Here is a 17,920-nt window from a genome sequence, read left to right as displayed (position 1 = left end):
AGCCTCGGAGGCTAAAGGCTAAACGGAACTGATTCCAAATTTTAAGAGACTGCTTTACAATTGGGTTGACACACCTTTTGCCTAGGGACACTGGGAGAGACGAGCACAGCACAGAGGAAAGTGCTGCAGGTTTACACGATTCAGACTCCATCTGGACCCAGAGTGGTCTAGGGCCAGTAGGATCAGTCTGCAGCCAGTACAGAACGGCTCTGAAATTTGCAGCCCAGTAGTATGTCTGAAAATTTGGTAGAGCTAAACCCCCCAATGACCTAGGCTTCTGTAAATGTTTTCTACCAATCCGTGGTACCTTGCCATCCCAAATAAAATGCATGAATGTTTGATCCAGTGAAATAAAAAAAGTTTTTGGAATAAAAATGGGTAAACATTGAAATAAATATAAACATTTGGGCAACACATTAATTTTAATGACATTAATCCTTCCGATAAGAGAAAGGGGTAGCGAATTCCAAAAAGTAAAAGATTGTTTCAATCTGTCTGCTAGAGCAACAAAGTTTTCCTGAAACAAATTTGAATATTTCCTTGTCACTTGTACTCCCAAGTAAGTGAATTGATCCCGGACAATCCTAAACTGAGAACTTGTAAAAGAGCACTTTAAAGCAGCCTTGTTTACCGGAAAAAGCTCACTCTTGCCTAGATTCAGCTTGTACCCTGAGATTGATCCAAACTTTTTAAGAACAGATAGGGCACGTGGCAATGAGGTATCGGGGTTGGAGATAAACAAAAGGAGGTCGTCGGCATATAGCGAGACTTTCTGCTCCCAGCCCGCCCTGATTATGCCTTGAATGGCATCATTAGAGCATAGTGCAATATCGAGAGGCTCGATTGCCAAAGCAAACAACAAGGGGGAGAGTGGGTAACCCTGTCTGGATCCGCGGTGCAAGGGAAAATAGTCAGAGGACAAGATATTAGTCCGTACCGAAGCCATGGGGGAAAAATAAAGAATCTTTATCCACGCAATGAATTTGGGGCCAAAGCCAAATCTATAAAGGGCAGCTGTTAGGTAATCCCACTCAACGCGGTCAAACGCTTTTTCGGCATCAAGTGAGACCACCACCTCCGGGTCCTCCGACGCTGGGGAGTACAGTATATTCACAAGGCGCCTAATATTGAAAAATAAATGTCTATTTCTCACAAAGCCAGTCTGGTCAGAGTGTATTACTTGGTGCAGCAAGCCTTCCATACGGATGGCTAAAAGCTTAGCTAGGTTTTTGTAATCACAGTTTAAAAGCGAGATTGGGCGATAGGATCCACATTCCAGGGGGTCTTTGTTTTTCTTTAGTAGTAATGAAATTGAAGCCTGATAAAGACTAGGCGGTAGCTTTGAAGTATTGAGGCACTCTGCAAATAGTCGAAACAAGAATGGGCAAAGCAGACCAGAAAACGTCCAGTGATTTACCACTTTTCATTGCGGACATTGCTGTTGCAATCTCCTCAAGCGTAAATTCTTCTTCTAGACAGTCATGGGAGTCTGTATCAATTGAAGGCATATTCAAGCCATTAAAGAAGGAGTCAACCAGCAAGGGGTCTTGAGGGGATTCAGAGGTGTAAAGCGCAGAGTAAAATTGTTTAAATTGATCATTGATCTCTTTATGTATAACTGTGGTGGCACCAGACGGGGTCCTTATTTGTGGGATTAAACGTGAGGCCTCAGATTTACGGATCTGATGCGCAAGGAGTTTACTGGCCTTGTTGCCTTGTTCATAGACTTTGTATCGAGCTCGCAAGAGTAACTGTTCAGCTTGCCTGGTAGAAAGCTCATCAAATTCAGATTGGAGTAGTTGGCGCTCTTTATGTAGATCAGAGGAAGGATCCGTAGCATACTTCTCATCCAGTGTGGCTATGGACTCGCTCAGGTCCCGAAGTCGCTGGGAGCGAACTCTGTTTTGGTTGGCTGTATAAGAAATAATTTGGCCACGTAGGTATGCTTTGAGAGACTCCCATATGGTAGAGTAGGACATACCTGGTGTTGAATTAGTTTCTAGGAATAAGGTGATTTCAGAAGAAATGAAATTGAAAAACTCCTTATCTGAGAGTAAAATGGGGTTGAGACGCCATTGATAAAACATAGGAGGTCGCTGGGGAAACTCTAGTTCAAGCACTAATGGTGAATTGTCAGAGATAACAATACTCTCGTAAGTACACTGCCGAAGGTTAGGCAGAAGTTTTTTGTCCAAAAATAAGTAATCAATCCGGGAGTATGTTTGATGAACTTGAGAATAAAAGGAATACTGTCTATCTGTAGGATGTAGGAAACGCCAGGCCTCAAACATAGCATATTCTGAAGAAAAGATTGAATAAGTAGGGCACATTTAGATGGGCCTGTATTTGTTTGTGAGGACTTGTCAAGAACTGGGGACATTTTACAGTTGAAATCCCCCCCTAAAATCAACAAATGAGAATCTAAATTGGGAATAGCAGACAGAAAGGAAGAAATGAAACTTGTGTCATCCCAATTGGGAGCATAAACACTAGCCAAAACAAGAGGGGTAGAAAACAGTTCACCGGTTACTATGACGTATCGTCCCTTAGGATCAGCAATAACCTCAGAAGCTACAAAGGGAGTAGCTTTATCAACCAGAATAGCAGCACCTCTTGATTTACCATGAAAGTTTGAGTGGAACACTTGACCAACCCAGTCCTTACGCATCCTAAAAGGCTCACCAGTCCTCAAGTGAGTCTCTTGTAGAAATGCAATATTTGCATTCAAACCCTTTAAGTGTTTCAACACCCTCTTACGCTTCACCGGGTTGTTAACCCCTTTGGTATTCCAAGAAATGTACTTGATTGTATTATTTCGGCCCCTCTGGGCATTCCCGTTATTCAACCCTACCATTAGAGCATAGAATGGAAAAGCAATGAGCGCCCAAAACCCCCAGAATAACTTGTCTCAGAGTAATAATGTACGGTAGTAAATGTTTGGAAAAAGTACAGAAAAAAAACTGATAAAAAAACTAAAAAAGACAGAATGACAACATTAAAACTGAACAATTCAACAGTTTACAACCAATACCAAAAAACTAAGTGTGCGCAACGTTAAACGTTTGCTGGGCATAAATGACGCTCAAAACTTTTAAAATTAAAGTGAGGCCCCAAAAACCGTGTAGCTTCGGGAGACATTTACTGTTTACTGGGTCAATGCAAACGGATGCAGCAAACAAATAACCAAAAATATTTTGAGTCACCGAGACAATGTGTAAACAAACTAAATAGGTGAGCGAGATAAGGCACGCACACTAGATCACATCAAATAAGCCTGAATAGTTTCACCAACTATACAAGACTAGCCTGTTATATTTAAGCATAATTGTACCACAAGTGGGTTACTTACTATCCACAGTTCGCAAGCAACAGTTGCTGAACTGTGAGCATATTCAAGACTTCTTGATGTGACGTTGAATGTGAGCCATAGCCTCATCCGGAGATTCAAATGTGTAGTCTTTACCCTGAGATATCCATCCTTCACACTTGGATGGTCCCGAAGTACTCGTTTGGCCTGTCCGAAAGCCGCGCGCTGCCTTGAAACAGTGGGGGAGTAGTCCTGGTAGATGGAAAAGCTCTGTCCTTGAGTGGTATTGCGGGCTCATCGGAGGATCTCCATCTTCTCATGAAAAAAGTGCACTCGAAGAATTATGTCACGGGGCCTCTCCCCATCCCGGGGCTTTGGGCGCAGCGACTGGTGGGCTCGATCAATCAGGGGCTTTTCATCTAAGGCAAGAACATCCTTCAGCAGCCCTGAAACGAAATCCGTGGCGTGGTGCATTTCCGCGGACTCTGGGACCGATACAAGTCTCAGATTATTGCGGCGAGAGAATCCCTCTAGACTCACACAGCTCTCCTTCACCTTTTTCAAATCCGCAGCTAGGAGTTTAACTTCAGCCTCCAGGGATGTAGTTAAATCGGAGACATTAGTAGCGGAGGTCTCCAGTGCCGCAATCGTTGTAGTGTGTGACGCAGTTGTTGTTTTGAGTATTGTGATTGCTGGCACAGTCTCGTTCCGCAGGATGGTTAAATCTGCTTTTAAAGTATCAGAAACTTTCTGTATTCTGGCCTCAATCGTAGCAACCACCTGTGTTTTCATTTCAACTATCTCAGAGCGTAGTAGTTTGATGGCCTCGAGAATGTTCATTTCAGCGCTGCCAGGCCAAGCCGCACCCCCGGGTAAAGTGTGCGTCCCCGGGCCCTCAGACTCAGGAGAGGGCGGTGATGAGAGCGTGTCTTGTAGGCCGGGTTTTCTCAAAGTCATGCTTTTGGCCTTATGTTTGGTCGACATGCTGACATTCGGAAGCAAAGTAGTCTTGTTTTTTACAGAAAGGGATCACCAAATTAATATTTGAAAATAAATACGGTTCTGCTGCAGAATTCACATAAACTTTAAGAATACCACGGGAGCAAACGGAAAACACGTCAGTCGCACATGGCGTCCCCTACCATCCCCCGTAAGAAGCATTTCAAGGTCCTGGAGTGGCCTAGCCAGTCTCCAGATCTCAACCCCATAGAAAATCTTTGGAGGGAGTTGAAAGTCCGTGTTGCCCAGCAACAGCACCAAAACATCACTGCTCTAGAGGAGATCTGCATGGAGGAATGGGCCAAAATACCAGCAACAGTGTGTGAAAACCTTGTGAAGACTTACAGAAAACGTTTGACCTCTGTCATTGCCAACAAATGGTATATAACAAAGTATTGCGATGAACTTTTGTCATTGACCAAATACTTATTTTCCACCATAATTTGCAAATAAATTCATTAAAAATCCTACCATGTGATTTTCTGGATTTTTTTTCTCATTTTGTCTGTCATGATGAAAATTACAGGCCTCTCTCATCTTTTTAAGTGGGAGAACTTGCACAATTGGTGGCTGACTAAATACTTTTTTGCCCCACTGTACCACCCACCACTGCGACCTGTATGCTCTCGTCGGCTGGCCCTCGCATCATACTTGTCGCCAAACCCACTGGCTCCAGGTCATCTATAAGTCTTTGCTAGGTAAAGCTCCACCTTATCTCAACTCACTGGTCACCATTACAACACCCACCCATAGCACGCGCTCCTGCAGGTATATCTCACTGGTCATCCCCAAAGCCAACACCTACTTTGGCCGTTTTTCCTTCCAGTTCTCTGCTGCCAATGACTATAACGAAATGCAAAAATTGCTGAAGTTGGAGACTTATATCTCCCTCACTAACTTTAAACATCAGCTATCTGAGCAGCTTACCGATCACTGCAGCTGTACACAGCCCATCTGTAAATAGCCTATCCAATCCACCCACCTCATCCCCATATTGTTTTTATTTATTTTTTTGCTATTTTGCACACCAGTATTTCTACTTGCACATCATCATCTGCACATCTATCACTCCAGTGTTAATTTGCTAAATTGTAATTACTTCGCCACTATGGCCTTTGTTGCCTTATCACCTCACACCATTTGCAAACACTGTATATAGACTTTTTCTATTGTGTTATTGACTGTACATTTGTTTATCCCATGTGTAACTCTGTGTTGTTGGTTTTGTTGCACTACTTTGCTTTATCTTGGCCAGGTCACAGTTGTAAATGAGAACTAGTTCTCAACTGGCCTAGCTGGTTAAATAAAGGTGAAATAAAACAAATTAAAAAAGCTAAAAATATTTCCTCCTGAGGGAGAATAGGTTTTGTCGTGCCCTCTTCACGGCTGTCTTGGTGTGCTTGGACCATGTTAGTTTGTTGGGATATGAATGCCAAGGAACTTGGCGTCCACATCAACCTGCTCCACTACAGCCCTGTCGATGCAAATGGGGGCGTGCTCGGTCCTCCTTTTCCTGTAGTCCACAATAATTTCCTTTGTCTTGATCACGTTGAGGGAGAGGTTGTTGTCCTTGCACCACACGGTCAGGTCTCTGACCTCCTCCCTATAGGCTGTCTCATTGTTGTCGGTGATCAGTCCTACCACTTTTGTGTCATCAGCAAATTGAATGATAGTGTTGGAGTCGTGCTTGACCGTGCAGTCATGAGTGAACAGGGAGTACAGGAGGGGGCTGAGCACGCACTCCTGAGGGGCCCCCTTTTTGAGGATCAGCGTGGCTGATGTGTTGCTACCTACCCTTACCACCTGGGGCGGCCTGTCAGGAAGTCCAGGATCCAGTCCAGGGAGGTGTTTAGTCCCAGGGTCCTTAGCTTAGTGGGGGGGCACTATGGTGTTGAACGCTGAGCTGCAGTCAACACTATGGTGGTCTGCTTGAAACATGTTGGTATTACAGACTCAGACAGGGAGAGGTTGAAAAAATCAGTGAAGACACTTGCAAGTTGGTCAGCGCATGCTCGGAGTACACGTCCTGGTAATTTGTCTGGCCCTGCAGCTGTGTGAATGTTGACCTGTTTGAAGGTCTTACTCACTCACATTGGCTGCGGAGAGCGTGATCACACGGTTGTCCGGAACAGCTGATACTCTCATGCATGTTTCAGTGTTACTTGCCTCGAAGCGAGCATATAAGTTATTTAGCTCATCCGGTAGGCTCGTGTCACTGGGCAGTTCTCGGCTTTGCTTCCCTTTGTTGTCTGTAATAGTTTGGAAGCCCTTCCACATTCGATGAGCGTTGGAGCCGGTGTAGTATGATTTGATCTTAGTCCTGTATTGACGCATTGCCTGTTTGATGGTTCGTCGGAGGGCATAGCGGGATTTCTTATAAGCTTCCGGGTTAGAGTCCCGCTCCTTGAAAGCGGCAGCTCTACCCTTTAGCTCAGTGTGAATGTTGCCTGTAATCCATGGCTTCTGGTTGGGGTATGTACGTACAGTCATTGTTCGGACAATGTCCTCGATGCACTTATTTATAAAGCCAGGGACTGATGTGGTGTACTTCTCAATGCCATTGGAAGAATCCCGGAACATATTCCAGTCTGTGCTAGAAAAGCAGTCCTGTAGTTTAGCATCTGCCTTCATCTTATCACTTTTTTTATAGACCAAGTCACTGGTGCTTCCTGCTTTAATTTTTGCTTGTAAGCAGGAATCAGGAGGATATAATTATGATTTTCCAAAAATGGAGGTTGAGGGAGAGCTTTGTACGCGTCTCTGTGTGTGGAGTAAAGGTTGTCTAGAATTTATTTTCCTGTGGTTGCATATTTAACATGCTGATAGAAATGAGGTAAAACTGATTTAAGTTTCCCTGCATTAAAGTCCCCGGCCACTAGGAGCGGTGCCTCTGGATGAGCGTTTTCTTGTTTGCTTATGGCGGTATACAGCTCATTGAGCACGGTTTTAGTGCCTGCATCTGTCTGTGGTGGACAGCGACGAAAAATACAGATGAAAACTCTATAGGTAGATGGTATGGTCTACAGCTTATCATGAGAAACTCTACCTCTGGTGAGCAAAACCTTGAGTCTTCCTTAGATATCGTGCACCAGCTGTTGTTCACATATATGCATAGGCCCCCGCCCCGTGTCTTACAAGAGGCTGCTGTTCTGTCCTGCCGATGGAATGTATAACCCACCAGCTGTATGTTCTTAATGTCGTCGTTCAGTCACAACTTGGTGAAACATCATATATTACAGTTTTTAATGTCCTGTTGGAAGGATATATGTGCTTTCAGCTTGTCCCATTTATTTTCCAGCGATTGAACATTAGCTAGCAGGACGGAAGGCAAGGGCAGATTAGCCACTCGTCACCTGATCCTTGCAAGGCACCCTGATCTTTTTCCATTAAATCTCTGTTTCCTTCTCCAGCGAATCACGGGGATCTGGGCCTGGTCGGGTGTCTGTAGTAGTTTATCCCTCCCGTCTGACTCATTGAAGAACTCTTCGTCCAGCTTGAGGTGAGCAATTGCAGTTCTGATGTCCAGAAACTCTTTTCGGTCATAAGAGACAGTAGCAGCAACATTATGTACAAAACAAGTTACGAACGAGTTACGAAGAATAGCATGGTTGGTTGGAGCCGATAAGACGGCAGCCCCCCCTTCCGGCGCCATCGTTGTATCAATCATGACTGAAAACATTTTGTTTTTTGGTAATCAGATTACATGTAATCAGTTACTCCCCAACCCTTCCTATAGCCTTATCATATCGTTAAAACTCCCAGGTGTCCATTTCATCTAGTTAATCCCTGTTGTGTCTATGATCTGTCTCTCATCAAATTTGGTCTTACTGAGTGTGGATTTTCCTCTAAAACTAATTTATTTCCCGTAGGATTCACTCAGGAATGCGATTTTAGTGCTGAGTCACTGTACCTGTGAAAAAATGTGTGTTCTCAGAACACATCTGCCATCCTGATGTGTCAGTAGTTACCTCTGACTCACACCATAGGAGTTGTGTTTTACCAGACACCCCCGGTCCTCACCCCTCTCATGCCATGTTTCCCTTGATTACTTATGAATTTATCTTGATTATTTATAAACATTCTAAACTGATTGTGGAATGTTGAGATCTAGCTACTCACACTGCTTGCTGTGCTTGGTGTATTGATTGGTTTGTGTTAAGGAAAACAATCCTAGATGCCGTGCCTACCTTATGGCTCCAGGCATCAACTCGCCACTTCCCTCCAAGAGGACACCCAGCTGTCCCTGTTGGTAAACCCAGCTGTCCCTGTTGGTAAACCCAGCTGTTCCTGCTGGTAAACCCAACTGTTCCTGTCTGCCTGTCTGTCTCTCCATTTTTCCTCTCAATCTCTGTCTTGCTCCTTATCACCATGTTTTTTTAGACTGTTGAATGGCACATTGTTAAAAATGTAGGTAAAATTTTGGTAAACCACCTCCCTTTGGTCAATAACAATGTCCTCTTCAGTGAAGATTAAGTTAAATGAATAAGAATGGAGTGGATTCATGTGATGGGCTGTCAGTGTCAATACACAGTGACTCTTTACTGTGACAGTTGTTTGTTTAAGAGGCCCCTCTGTGTCTCTCAATAGGAGGTCACACAGGGGGAACTTCACACTAGTATGAGCAAACAGGACCGCCTCAATTCCATGACTGGAACCCATGTGAAATGTGTGAGGTAAACTATATATACAAAAGTGTGTGGACACCTCTTCAAATAGTGGATTAAGCTATTTAAACCACACCCATTGCTGACAGGTGTATACAATTGAGCACACAGCCATGTAGTCTCCATAGACAAACATTGGCAGAATAATGGCCTTAAGAGCTCAGTAACTTTCAACTTAGCACTGTCATAGGACGCCACCTTTCCAACAAGTCAGTTAGTCAAATGTCTGCCCTGCTAGAGCTGCCCCGGTCAACTTTAAGCGCTATTATTGTGAAGTAAAAACGTTTAGGAGCAACAACGGCTGAGCTGCAAGGTGGTAGGCTGACTGCTGAAGCGCGTAGTGCGTAAAAATAGTTTGTCCTCGGATACAACACTCACTACCAAGTTCCAAACTGCATCTGGAAGCAACGTCTGCACAAGAACTGTTTGTTGGGAGCTTCATGAAATGGGTTTCAATGGCCTAGAAACTGCACACAAGCCTAAGATCACCATGCGCAATGCCAAGCATCGACTGGAGTGGTGTAAAGCTTGCCACCATTGGACTCTGGAGCAGTGGAAACACGTTCTCTGGAGTGACTCCATATGAATGCCCATGATTTTGCAATGAGATGTTTGACGAGGACACTTTTGATCATGTAGTGTATCTCTGTTAACCCCCCTTCAACATCTTTTCCAAAATGATTCATCAGGACCAACTTGTGAGCCATGTTCCTGGGTTTCTGACCAAAAAATATTGTTTTTGTTTATTTGGTGAGTTACAAGAAAATCCCAAAGGCTCGCCTCACAACACAAACAAGTTTTGGAGCCACTGTGTGGAGAATGCTGTCATAATATAAAATGTTGGGTCCCTGCTGTCTTCAGTGAATGTGTACAACTGTGTATAAACACAGTATGATTTGTCTTACTTTCAGGGCAAGGTCATTGCTGTTACTTTTGGTTCATTCTTTTTTTTGTGTTACAATTGAGACATTAAACACACACGTGGTTTAGGTTCCTCTCCATCTTTTCTTCTCCATACATTATTTATGCTGTTTCGCTCTCAAAATATGAACGCAACATGTAAAATGTTGGTCCCATGTTTCACAAGCTGAAATAAAAGATCGCAGAAAATTTCACAAAAAGCTTATTTCTCCCAAATGTTGTGCACAAATTAGTTCACATCCATGTTAGTGAGCATTTCTCCTTTGCCAAGATCATCCATCTGACAGGTGTGGTATATCAAGAATCTGATTAGACAGCATGATCTTTACACAGGTGCACCTTGTGCTGGGGACAATAAAAGGCCCCTCTAAAATGTGCAGTTTTCTCACACAACACAATGCCACAGATGTCTCCAAGTTTTGAGGGAGCGTGCAATTGGCATGCTGACTGCAGGAATGTCAACCAGAGCTGTTGCCAGATAATTTAATGCGATTTTCTCTACCTTAAGCTGCCTCCCACGTCGTCTTAGAGAATTTGGCAGTACGTCCAACCGGCCTCACAACCGCAGACCACCACGCCAGCCCAGGACCTCCACATCTGGTTTCTTCACCTGCTGGATCGTCTGAGAACAGCCACCCGGACAGATGCTGAAAGTGTGGGCTTGCACAACCGAAGAATTTCTGCACAAACGGTCAGAAACCGTCTCAGGGAAACTCATCTTTGTGCTCTTTGTCCTCACCAGGGTCTTGACCTGACTGCAGTTTGGTGTCATAACCAACTTCAGTGGGCGAATGCTCTCCTTCGATGGCCACTGACATGCTGGAGAAGTGTGCTCTTCACAGATGAATCCCGGATTCAACTGAAGCGGGCAAATGGCCGACAGCGTGTGTGGCGTCGTGTGGGCGATCAGTTTGTTGATGTCAACGTTGTGAATAGAGTGCCCCATGGTGGGGTTATGGTATGGGCAGGCATAAGCTACGGAAAATGAACACAATTGCGTTTTATCAATGGGAATTTGAATGCACAGAGATACCATGACGAGATCCTGAGACCCATTGTCGTGCCATTCATCCGCCCTCATCACCTCATGTTTCATCTTGATAATGCACAGCCCCATGTCGCAGGGATCTGTACACAATTCCTGGAAGCTGAGAATATCCCAGTTCCTCCATGGCCTGCATACACACCAGAAATGTCTCCCATTGAGCACGTTTGGGATGCTCTGGATCGACATGTACGACAGCGTGTTCCACTTCCCCCCCAGTATCCAGCAACTTTGTAAAGCCTTTGAAGAGGAGTGGAACAACATTCCACAGGCAACAATCATCAGTGATCAACTCTATGCGAAGGAGATGTGTCGCACTGCATGAGGCAAATGGTGGTCACAACAGATACTGACTGATTTTCTGATGGTATCTGTGAGGTATCTGTGACCAACAGATGCATATCTGTATTACCAAGCATAATGTTGTGTCTTTGGCTATGCCGGATTAAGTGATATGACATGCTATTCTATAAAATAATTTCGCCGTAATTAATATTACCTGATTGAGCTAATCATGTAAATGTAATTAACTAGAGAGTCGGGGCACCACAAAATAATATTTATAGAGCTGTTATCTCCCGAATAAACTCTTAAAGACCTAGTAATATTTTACATCAATAGCAGTCAATATTAATCATCATCTTAATTCAGTCTCATCTGAAAGTTGTACATTCTTGGTTATCTGCATGAACCCTGGCTAACAAGTTGAATCAGCAATAAAACAATTGGGTTTAATTATTTATTTACTAAATACCTAACTAATCACACAGAATTACACATACACATAATTAAATCATAACTTAATTACAAATGACGTCATAAAGGAAAACATCCCTAGCGGGTGGAACAGATATGACAGCTTGTTACACAAAAGAAAAGGGTCTGGGTTTGAGTGAAAGAGCGGGAAGACTGAGGAACAAAGGGCGAAGTTGTGCTATCGTAAATACAGTATGTTATGCATTCTAAATTACCGCCCATTTGGATTATCTGAACCATTCTGACATCGGACCGTCGTCCTCGGAACAGGAGGTTACATTGTCTTCAAGGCTTTATATAGGAAGGGAGAGGAGGGCGTGTTTGAAAAGTTTTATAGCCCATGTCCCTTCACAGGAACAGGCCACTGATTGAGCAGAGCCCTATGTTATGAAAACCCAAATCTCAAATTTTAGAAGCTAAAATCACATTTCATCCCATCACAAATAATTTCATATTCAAACGTTTAAATTGAACAACAATTCCATATGAATCCGATAACTCTGATGTGTAGACTTTCCACTGTAGAGTTTGTCATCTTATCATTGATGAGAATGTCTCAGATGACAACCGAACTGACATCATATTCATTAAGTACCACTGCATATGTTCAATTGGTCGGATTACCAGAATGTAGTTAATTTCCCCCCACATTCTGATGTTCCCATATTCTCTATGTTAATCAAGGGTTTTGCAAATGTAACATCAGTAGGGTAGAGATAGGAAAAAGGGGGGAAGAGGTATTCATAAACCTACCCCCAGGCCAACGTCATGACAATGTGAAATCCATAGATTAAGGCCTAATGAATTTATTTTGAGTAAAATCTTTTGATGAGTGTTAAATTTATATTTTTGTTTAGTATAGATTGTCAGTCAGACAGGCAGATCGGCTCCTCCTCGTCCCTACGACAGCAGCACAGCCGTGCTTAAGAAAACCTTTGAAAGAACCTGTTAACGTGAAGCCATACAAATTCCAAAAAGCATACTTTTTCAATAATGCACATACAATGGACATAGACAGGCTAGGTCTGATAGTCTGTCACGTTCTGTGTTAACTGTAGGCCTATTTGTGTTTCGTCACATTACTGAAAATGTAAATGCTCTGTCTCTTTCTGTTACAGAATTTAACATTAGACACTTGAAGAGAGGCATAGTGGCTCCCCCCACTGGTGGTGGCTGGGATCACTTTACTTTTGGGAACCAGTGGAAGACCTACATTTCTTAATGGCTTAACAAAAATAGATGGCTAACCAGACACCTGGAGAACATATGCTTGAAGTTGCAAGGTATTTGAATATTTAAGCCAACCTGTTCTCTATGCGAAATTATTTGTCCCATTTCTATTAGGTAACCACAGTGCACTCTCTCAGTAGGTGAGGTTTTGATTGGCTGAGGTTTGAGAAGCAAGGCCTCACGAATCAGACCACATGGAGGTTAAAGGGCGTCTCATCACATCCATGGGTGTGCGGTCTCCAGGTGAGTTTTACACCTTCACAAAGAGATGCAGTCTTTAGTAACTATGCCACCAGCCTCTGGAAAAGCCTGCCAAAGAACCTGAGGGGGGCCGAAACTGTCGACATATTTAAAAGGGATATTAAAACACACTTTTCTAACTTTACTTATCGTTAGGGTGCTTTTTTAGTATTTCAGTTTTTGTAATTGTTGTTTTTTCTATCCTCTAAACATAATTATGTTTTTATTTTCATGGTTTTGTTTCTGGGGGGGGCTAGTTATTTAAAATAAAATGTTTTACCTTTATCTAACTAGGCAAGTCAGTTAAGAACAAATTATTATTGTATATGACGGCCTGGGGACAGTGGGTTTAACTGCCTTGTTCAGGGGCAGAACAACAGATTTTTACCTTGTCAGCTCGGGGATTCGATCTTGCTACCAGTCCAACACTCTAACCACTAGGCTACCTGCCGGGGGGGGTGAGGTGGGTGGGGTTAAGTGCATTGTGTTACATATATGTCTGAAATCAGCTATATAAATGAAGCTTGATTGTCAACACCTCTGCCCCCAGAACTTAATTGAGCATATGGCACAAGTATGCAATATTTTAGTTCTGGGTTTCTGATATTAGGTACTTAGTAACACCATTAGGTACTTAGTAACACCATTGCTGTTACATAGTAATTGTATAATTGTTGTCTTAACTGAACATGTTGACATGTTTGTTGGTGTGTAGATCAGGACAGCAAGCTGCAAGCTGAGCGCATCTCCACACTACAGGAGAGAAAGCAAATCCTGGAGGACATCCTCAGCAGCCGAATGGGAGAGCTGAGACAAGTGTGTCTCCTGGAGGCGGTCAGTTCCTCTCTCTTACCTTTTAACTATTGTAGGTCTCAGGTCAGTCCCTCTCCCCTACCTTTTAACTATTGTAGGGCTCAAAGCACGTTAGAGGGAATGGCTCCATACACAAGCCATGCTAGCGAGACGTGTGCTTTATCAGATTAATGGAAAGCAAGAACCAACGTTAGGTTTGTTTTCTGTTTCTGACTCAATACAGATAAGCTCTCAACCCCTGTAAACCTTAACCACCTGAAATAATAAATCCGGCTCAATGAGTTTGGCTGCACAGATGAAAAAACCATTTTTGGCAACTTGTTGTTACAAAGCAAAGTTTAAAGAGCAACTGCCCTTAAAAAGCAACTTCTTGTTTAGAAAACAGCCTAAGTGACATTGAAGTGAGTCAGAAACATTTATTGTACTGTCAAAATTGACAAAGTGTAAATAGGATAATTTTGGTCAGTCATTCTCGTCAAAAACAGAGTTTTGTGAGACTTGTGGTCGTAATTGCATCACAATGTCCACATGCCCACAGCTGGCAGCACACAAGTAATCAGTGTTTCGGAGTGCAGCTGTTCGTGACCCAATTGTAATGCTGTGGTACATTTGGGTTGACTTTGGAAATCCCTATAGGACTAGTTAGGGACCATCTGCAAATTACACAATGTACATGGAACAACATGTTAAAATTCCAATGGTTCCAAATTTCAATTACTTAAAAATCTCAAACCAATGATAAATTGTAGAAATGGATACAAATATTGAAAGCATTTAATGAGAACTAAAAGGTGAGCAACAAAATAATTGTCTCATTTACAATGTGTAATTTATTGACAGCTCCTAACGAGCCCCGGAGGCTATCCAAAGGTAAACCAACTTTGCCACAGTTGTACACCAGCCGCGAAGGCTAATTGCCTAAATTAATTGGCTAACTCTTCCCACCTGCAAACACACACGAGACACCCACATCAAAACACACACCTAGGCTCCCGAGTGGCGCAGCAGTCTAAGGCACTGCATCTCAGTGCAGGAGGCGTCACTGCAGTCCCTGGTTCAAATTCAGGCTGCATCACATCCCGCCATGATTGGGAGTCCTATATGGTGGCGCACACAATTGGACCAGATTTGGCTGGGGTAGCCTCATTGTAAATAAGAATTTGTTCTTAACTGACTTGCCTAGTTTAAATAAATGTTAAATAAAAAAACTAAACCAACTCACGTTCTAATTCAGTCATGGCCGTGAGCCTTTCTTAATAAACCCAAGGTAAAATCAGGAAGTGCAGTCACCCTTTAAAGTTTCCCCCTTGCAGTGCAGTGTCAGTCACGAATATGAAGCGAAAGCATATGAATGTTAGCCTGATTTCTCCAGAGACAGAAACCAAAATACTTTACCAGGCACCAAATCCAGCTTTTCACTCACAGCTGTTTCACACATTTCCCCTGATTTTTGGTTTAGAATTCAACACAGATGTGTCTCAGCTTCTCTCCAGACTAAGATTATTCATGCATGGAAATGCTCTCTATATACTGTTTAGTGCATTAGATGTGGTGGTTTGATGCACTACCATTCAAATGATACTATTCTTGACCAATGTTCATATGATCACAGTAGCATTAGTTCTAGCTCATTTTAATATACACTGTTAGTCTCCAGCCTGTGTATGATACAAATGTTTATTACGTTTGTTCCTATTGCTGTTTGATATATTTAATAACAGACAGTATGACATTTGACTTGGCATTGGCCGTATGAAAATAGTGGTAAAATAAGTCTGAAAATATCTGCAGGAGCTGACCGGGATGGTCCCACATGCTTTTCCCCTGGAGACAGGAGAGAGATCTCCTGTTGTACAGCGCAGGGCTGGACTGGCACATTACAACACCAAGGGAGAGGTCAGAGAACATTCAGAGACTATGACACTGGTCACAGAGGACCTATATGTCTTTTAATACAACACATCACTGACTAAGTTATTGCTTTGTGCAGGATGAGTCAGGTCAGCGAAGGCAGATGAAAACACTCTTCAGTGGGGCTCTGTACAGACACTCAGAGTCAGACAGGAATGTCCCCAACAGCAGGAGGACCGTCCACCGGGGATGTCACACAGGTAAGGTAGTGCTGCATACAGCAAGAGTTCCAAGATGTATTAACAGCTACACAAAGATATTGCACAATGTTACAGTACCATGATATCCACAGAGAAAAGTCTGAACAACCTCTCACCACACATAGGATAGAACTTTTATATGAGGCAGTTTCCTCTCCTTTCCGATGCTGTGATGGCCTGTGTATTTGGTCTCAAATCAAATCAAAGTTTATTTGTCACGTGCGCCGAATACAACAGGTACCTTACAGTGAAATGCTTACTTACAGGCTCTAACCTATGGTGCCGGGGAAAAGAGGTGTGTGTGTGTGTGTGTGTAGGTAAAGAAATAAAACTACATAAGCTACATACAGACACCTGTTAGTCAGGCTTATTGGGGTAGTATGTACATGTAGGTATCGTTAAAGTGATTATGCATATATGATGAACAAAGAGTAGCAGAAGCATAAAAAGAGGGGTTGGCAGGTGGTGGGACATAATGCAGATAGCCCGGTTAGCCAATGTGCGGGAGCACTGGTTGGTCGGCCCATTTAGGTAGTATGTACCTGAATGTAAAGTTAAAGTGACTATGCATAAGATAAACAGAGAGTAGCAGCAGCGTAAAAGAGGGGTTGGGGTGGCACAGAATGCAAATAGTCCGGGTAACCATTTGGTTAGCTGTTCAGGAGTCTTATGGCTTGGGGGAAAAAACTGTTGAGAAGCCTTTTTGTCCTAGACTTGGCACTCCGGTACCGCTCGCTATGTGATAGTAGAGAGAACAGTCTATGGCTGGGGTCTTTGACCATTTTTAGGGCCTTCCTCTGACACCGCCTGGTGTAGAGGTCCTGGATGGCAGGCAGCTTTGCCCCAGTGATGTACTGGGCCGTACGCACTACCCTCTGAAGTGCCTTGCGGTCGGAGGCCGAGCAATTTCCGTACCAGGCAGTGATGCAACCGGTCAGGATGCTTTCGATGTTGCAGCTGTAGAAACTTTTGAGGATCTCAGGACCTATGCCAAATCTTTTTAGTTTCCTGAGGGGGAATAGGCTTTGTCGTGCCCTCTTCACGACTGTCTTGGTGTGTTTGGACCAATCTAGTTTGTTGTTGATGTGGACACCAAGGAATTTGAAGCTCTCAACCTGCTCCACTACAGCCCCGTCGATGAGAATGGGGGCGTGCTCGGTGCTCCTTTTCCTGTAGTCCACAATCATCTCCTCAGTCTTGGTTACGTTGAGGGATAGGTTGTTATTCTGGCACCACCCGGTCAGGTCTCTGAGCTCCTCCCTATAGGCTGTCTCGTCATTGTCGGTGATCAGGCCTACCACTGTTGTGTTGTCAGCAAACTTAATGATGGTGTTGGAGATGTGCCTGGCCATGCAGTCGTGGGTGAACAGGGAGTACAGGAGAGGACTGGGCACGCCGCCCTGGGGAGCTCCAGTGTTGAGGATCAGCGTGGCAGATGTGTTGCTACCTACCCTCACCACCTGGGGGCGGCCTGTCAGGAAGTCCAGGATCCAGTTGCAGAGGGAGGTGTTTAGTTCTAGGATCCGAAGCTTGGTGATGAGCTTTGAGGGTACTATGGTGTTGAACGCTGAGCTGTCGTCAATGAACAGCATTCTCACATAGGTGTTCCTTTTGTCCAGGTGGGAAAGGGCAGTGTGGAGTGCAATAGAGATTGCATCATCTGTGGATCTGTTTGGGCGGTATGCAAATTGGAGTGGGTCTAGGGTTTCTGGGATAATGGTGTTGATGCGAGCCATTACCAACCTTTCAAAGCACTTCATGGCTACGGATGTGAGTGCTATGGGTCTGTAGTCATTTAGACAGGTTGTCTTAGTGTTCTTGGGCACAGGGACTA

At 43.7% G+C, this 17,920-nt stretch overlaps 1 protein-coding gene across 3 annotated transcripts in view; it reads left to right on the top strand.

The window, feature by feature from the left end:
* ccdc120b (coiled-coil domain containing 120b) overlaps nucleotides 1–17,920 on the top strand; it is a 41,372-nt gene that overhangs the window by 14,526 nt on the left and 8,926 nt on the right. Inside the window, exons 2-8 of one of the 3 annotated variants that reach the window (XM_035777340.2) lie at nucleotides 7,717–7,805; nucleotides 8,467–8,599; nucleotides 12,811–12,975; nucleotides 13,063–13,165; nucleotides 13,878–13,996; nucleotides 15,767–15,871; nucleotides 15,966–16,086. In XM_035777340.2, the coding sequence (XP_035633233.1) occupies nucleotides 13,117–13,165; nucleotides 13,878–13,996; nucleotides 15,767–15,871; nucleotides 15,966–16,086 (394 nt within the window). In that variant the 5' untranslated portion in view covers nucleotides 7,717–7,805; nucleotides 8,467–8,599; nucleotides 12,811–12,975; nucleotides 13,063–13,116. Of the gene's footprint in view, nucleotides 1–7,716; nucleotides 7,806–8,466; nucleotides 8,600–12,810; nucleotides 12,976–13,059; nucleotides 13,166–13,877; nucleotides 13,997–15,766; nucleotides 15,872–15,965; nucleotides 16,087–17,920 lie in introns of all 3 variants that reach the window. The other 2 variants (XM_035777338.2, XM_035777339.2) reach the window with 2 other exon arrangements.

This window comes from Oncorhynchus keta, chromosome 10 (assembly GCF_023373465.1).
Source record: "Oncorhynchus keta strain PuntledgeMale-10-30-2019 chromosome 10, Oket_V2, whole genome shotgun sequence".
Lineage (NCBI taxonomy): Eukaryota > Metazoa > Chordata > Actinopteri > Salmoniformes > Salmonidae > Oncorhynchus > Oncorhynchus keta.
This window is presented reverse-complemented; position numbering and strand designations above follow the sequence as displayed.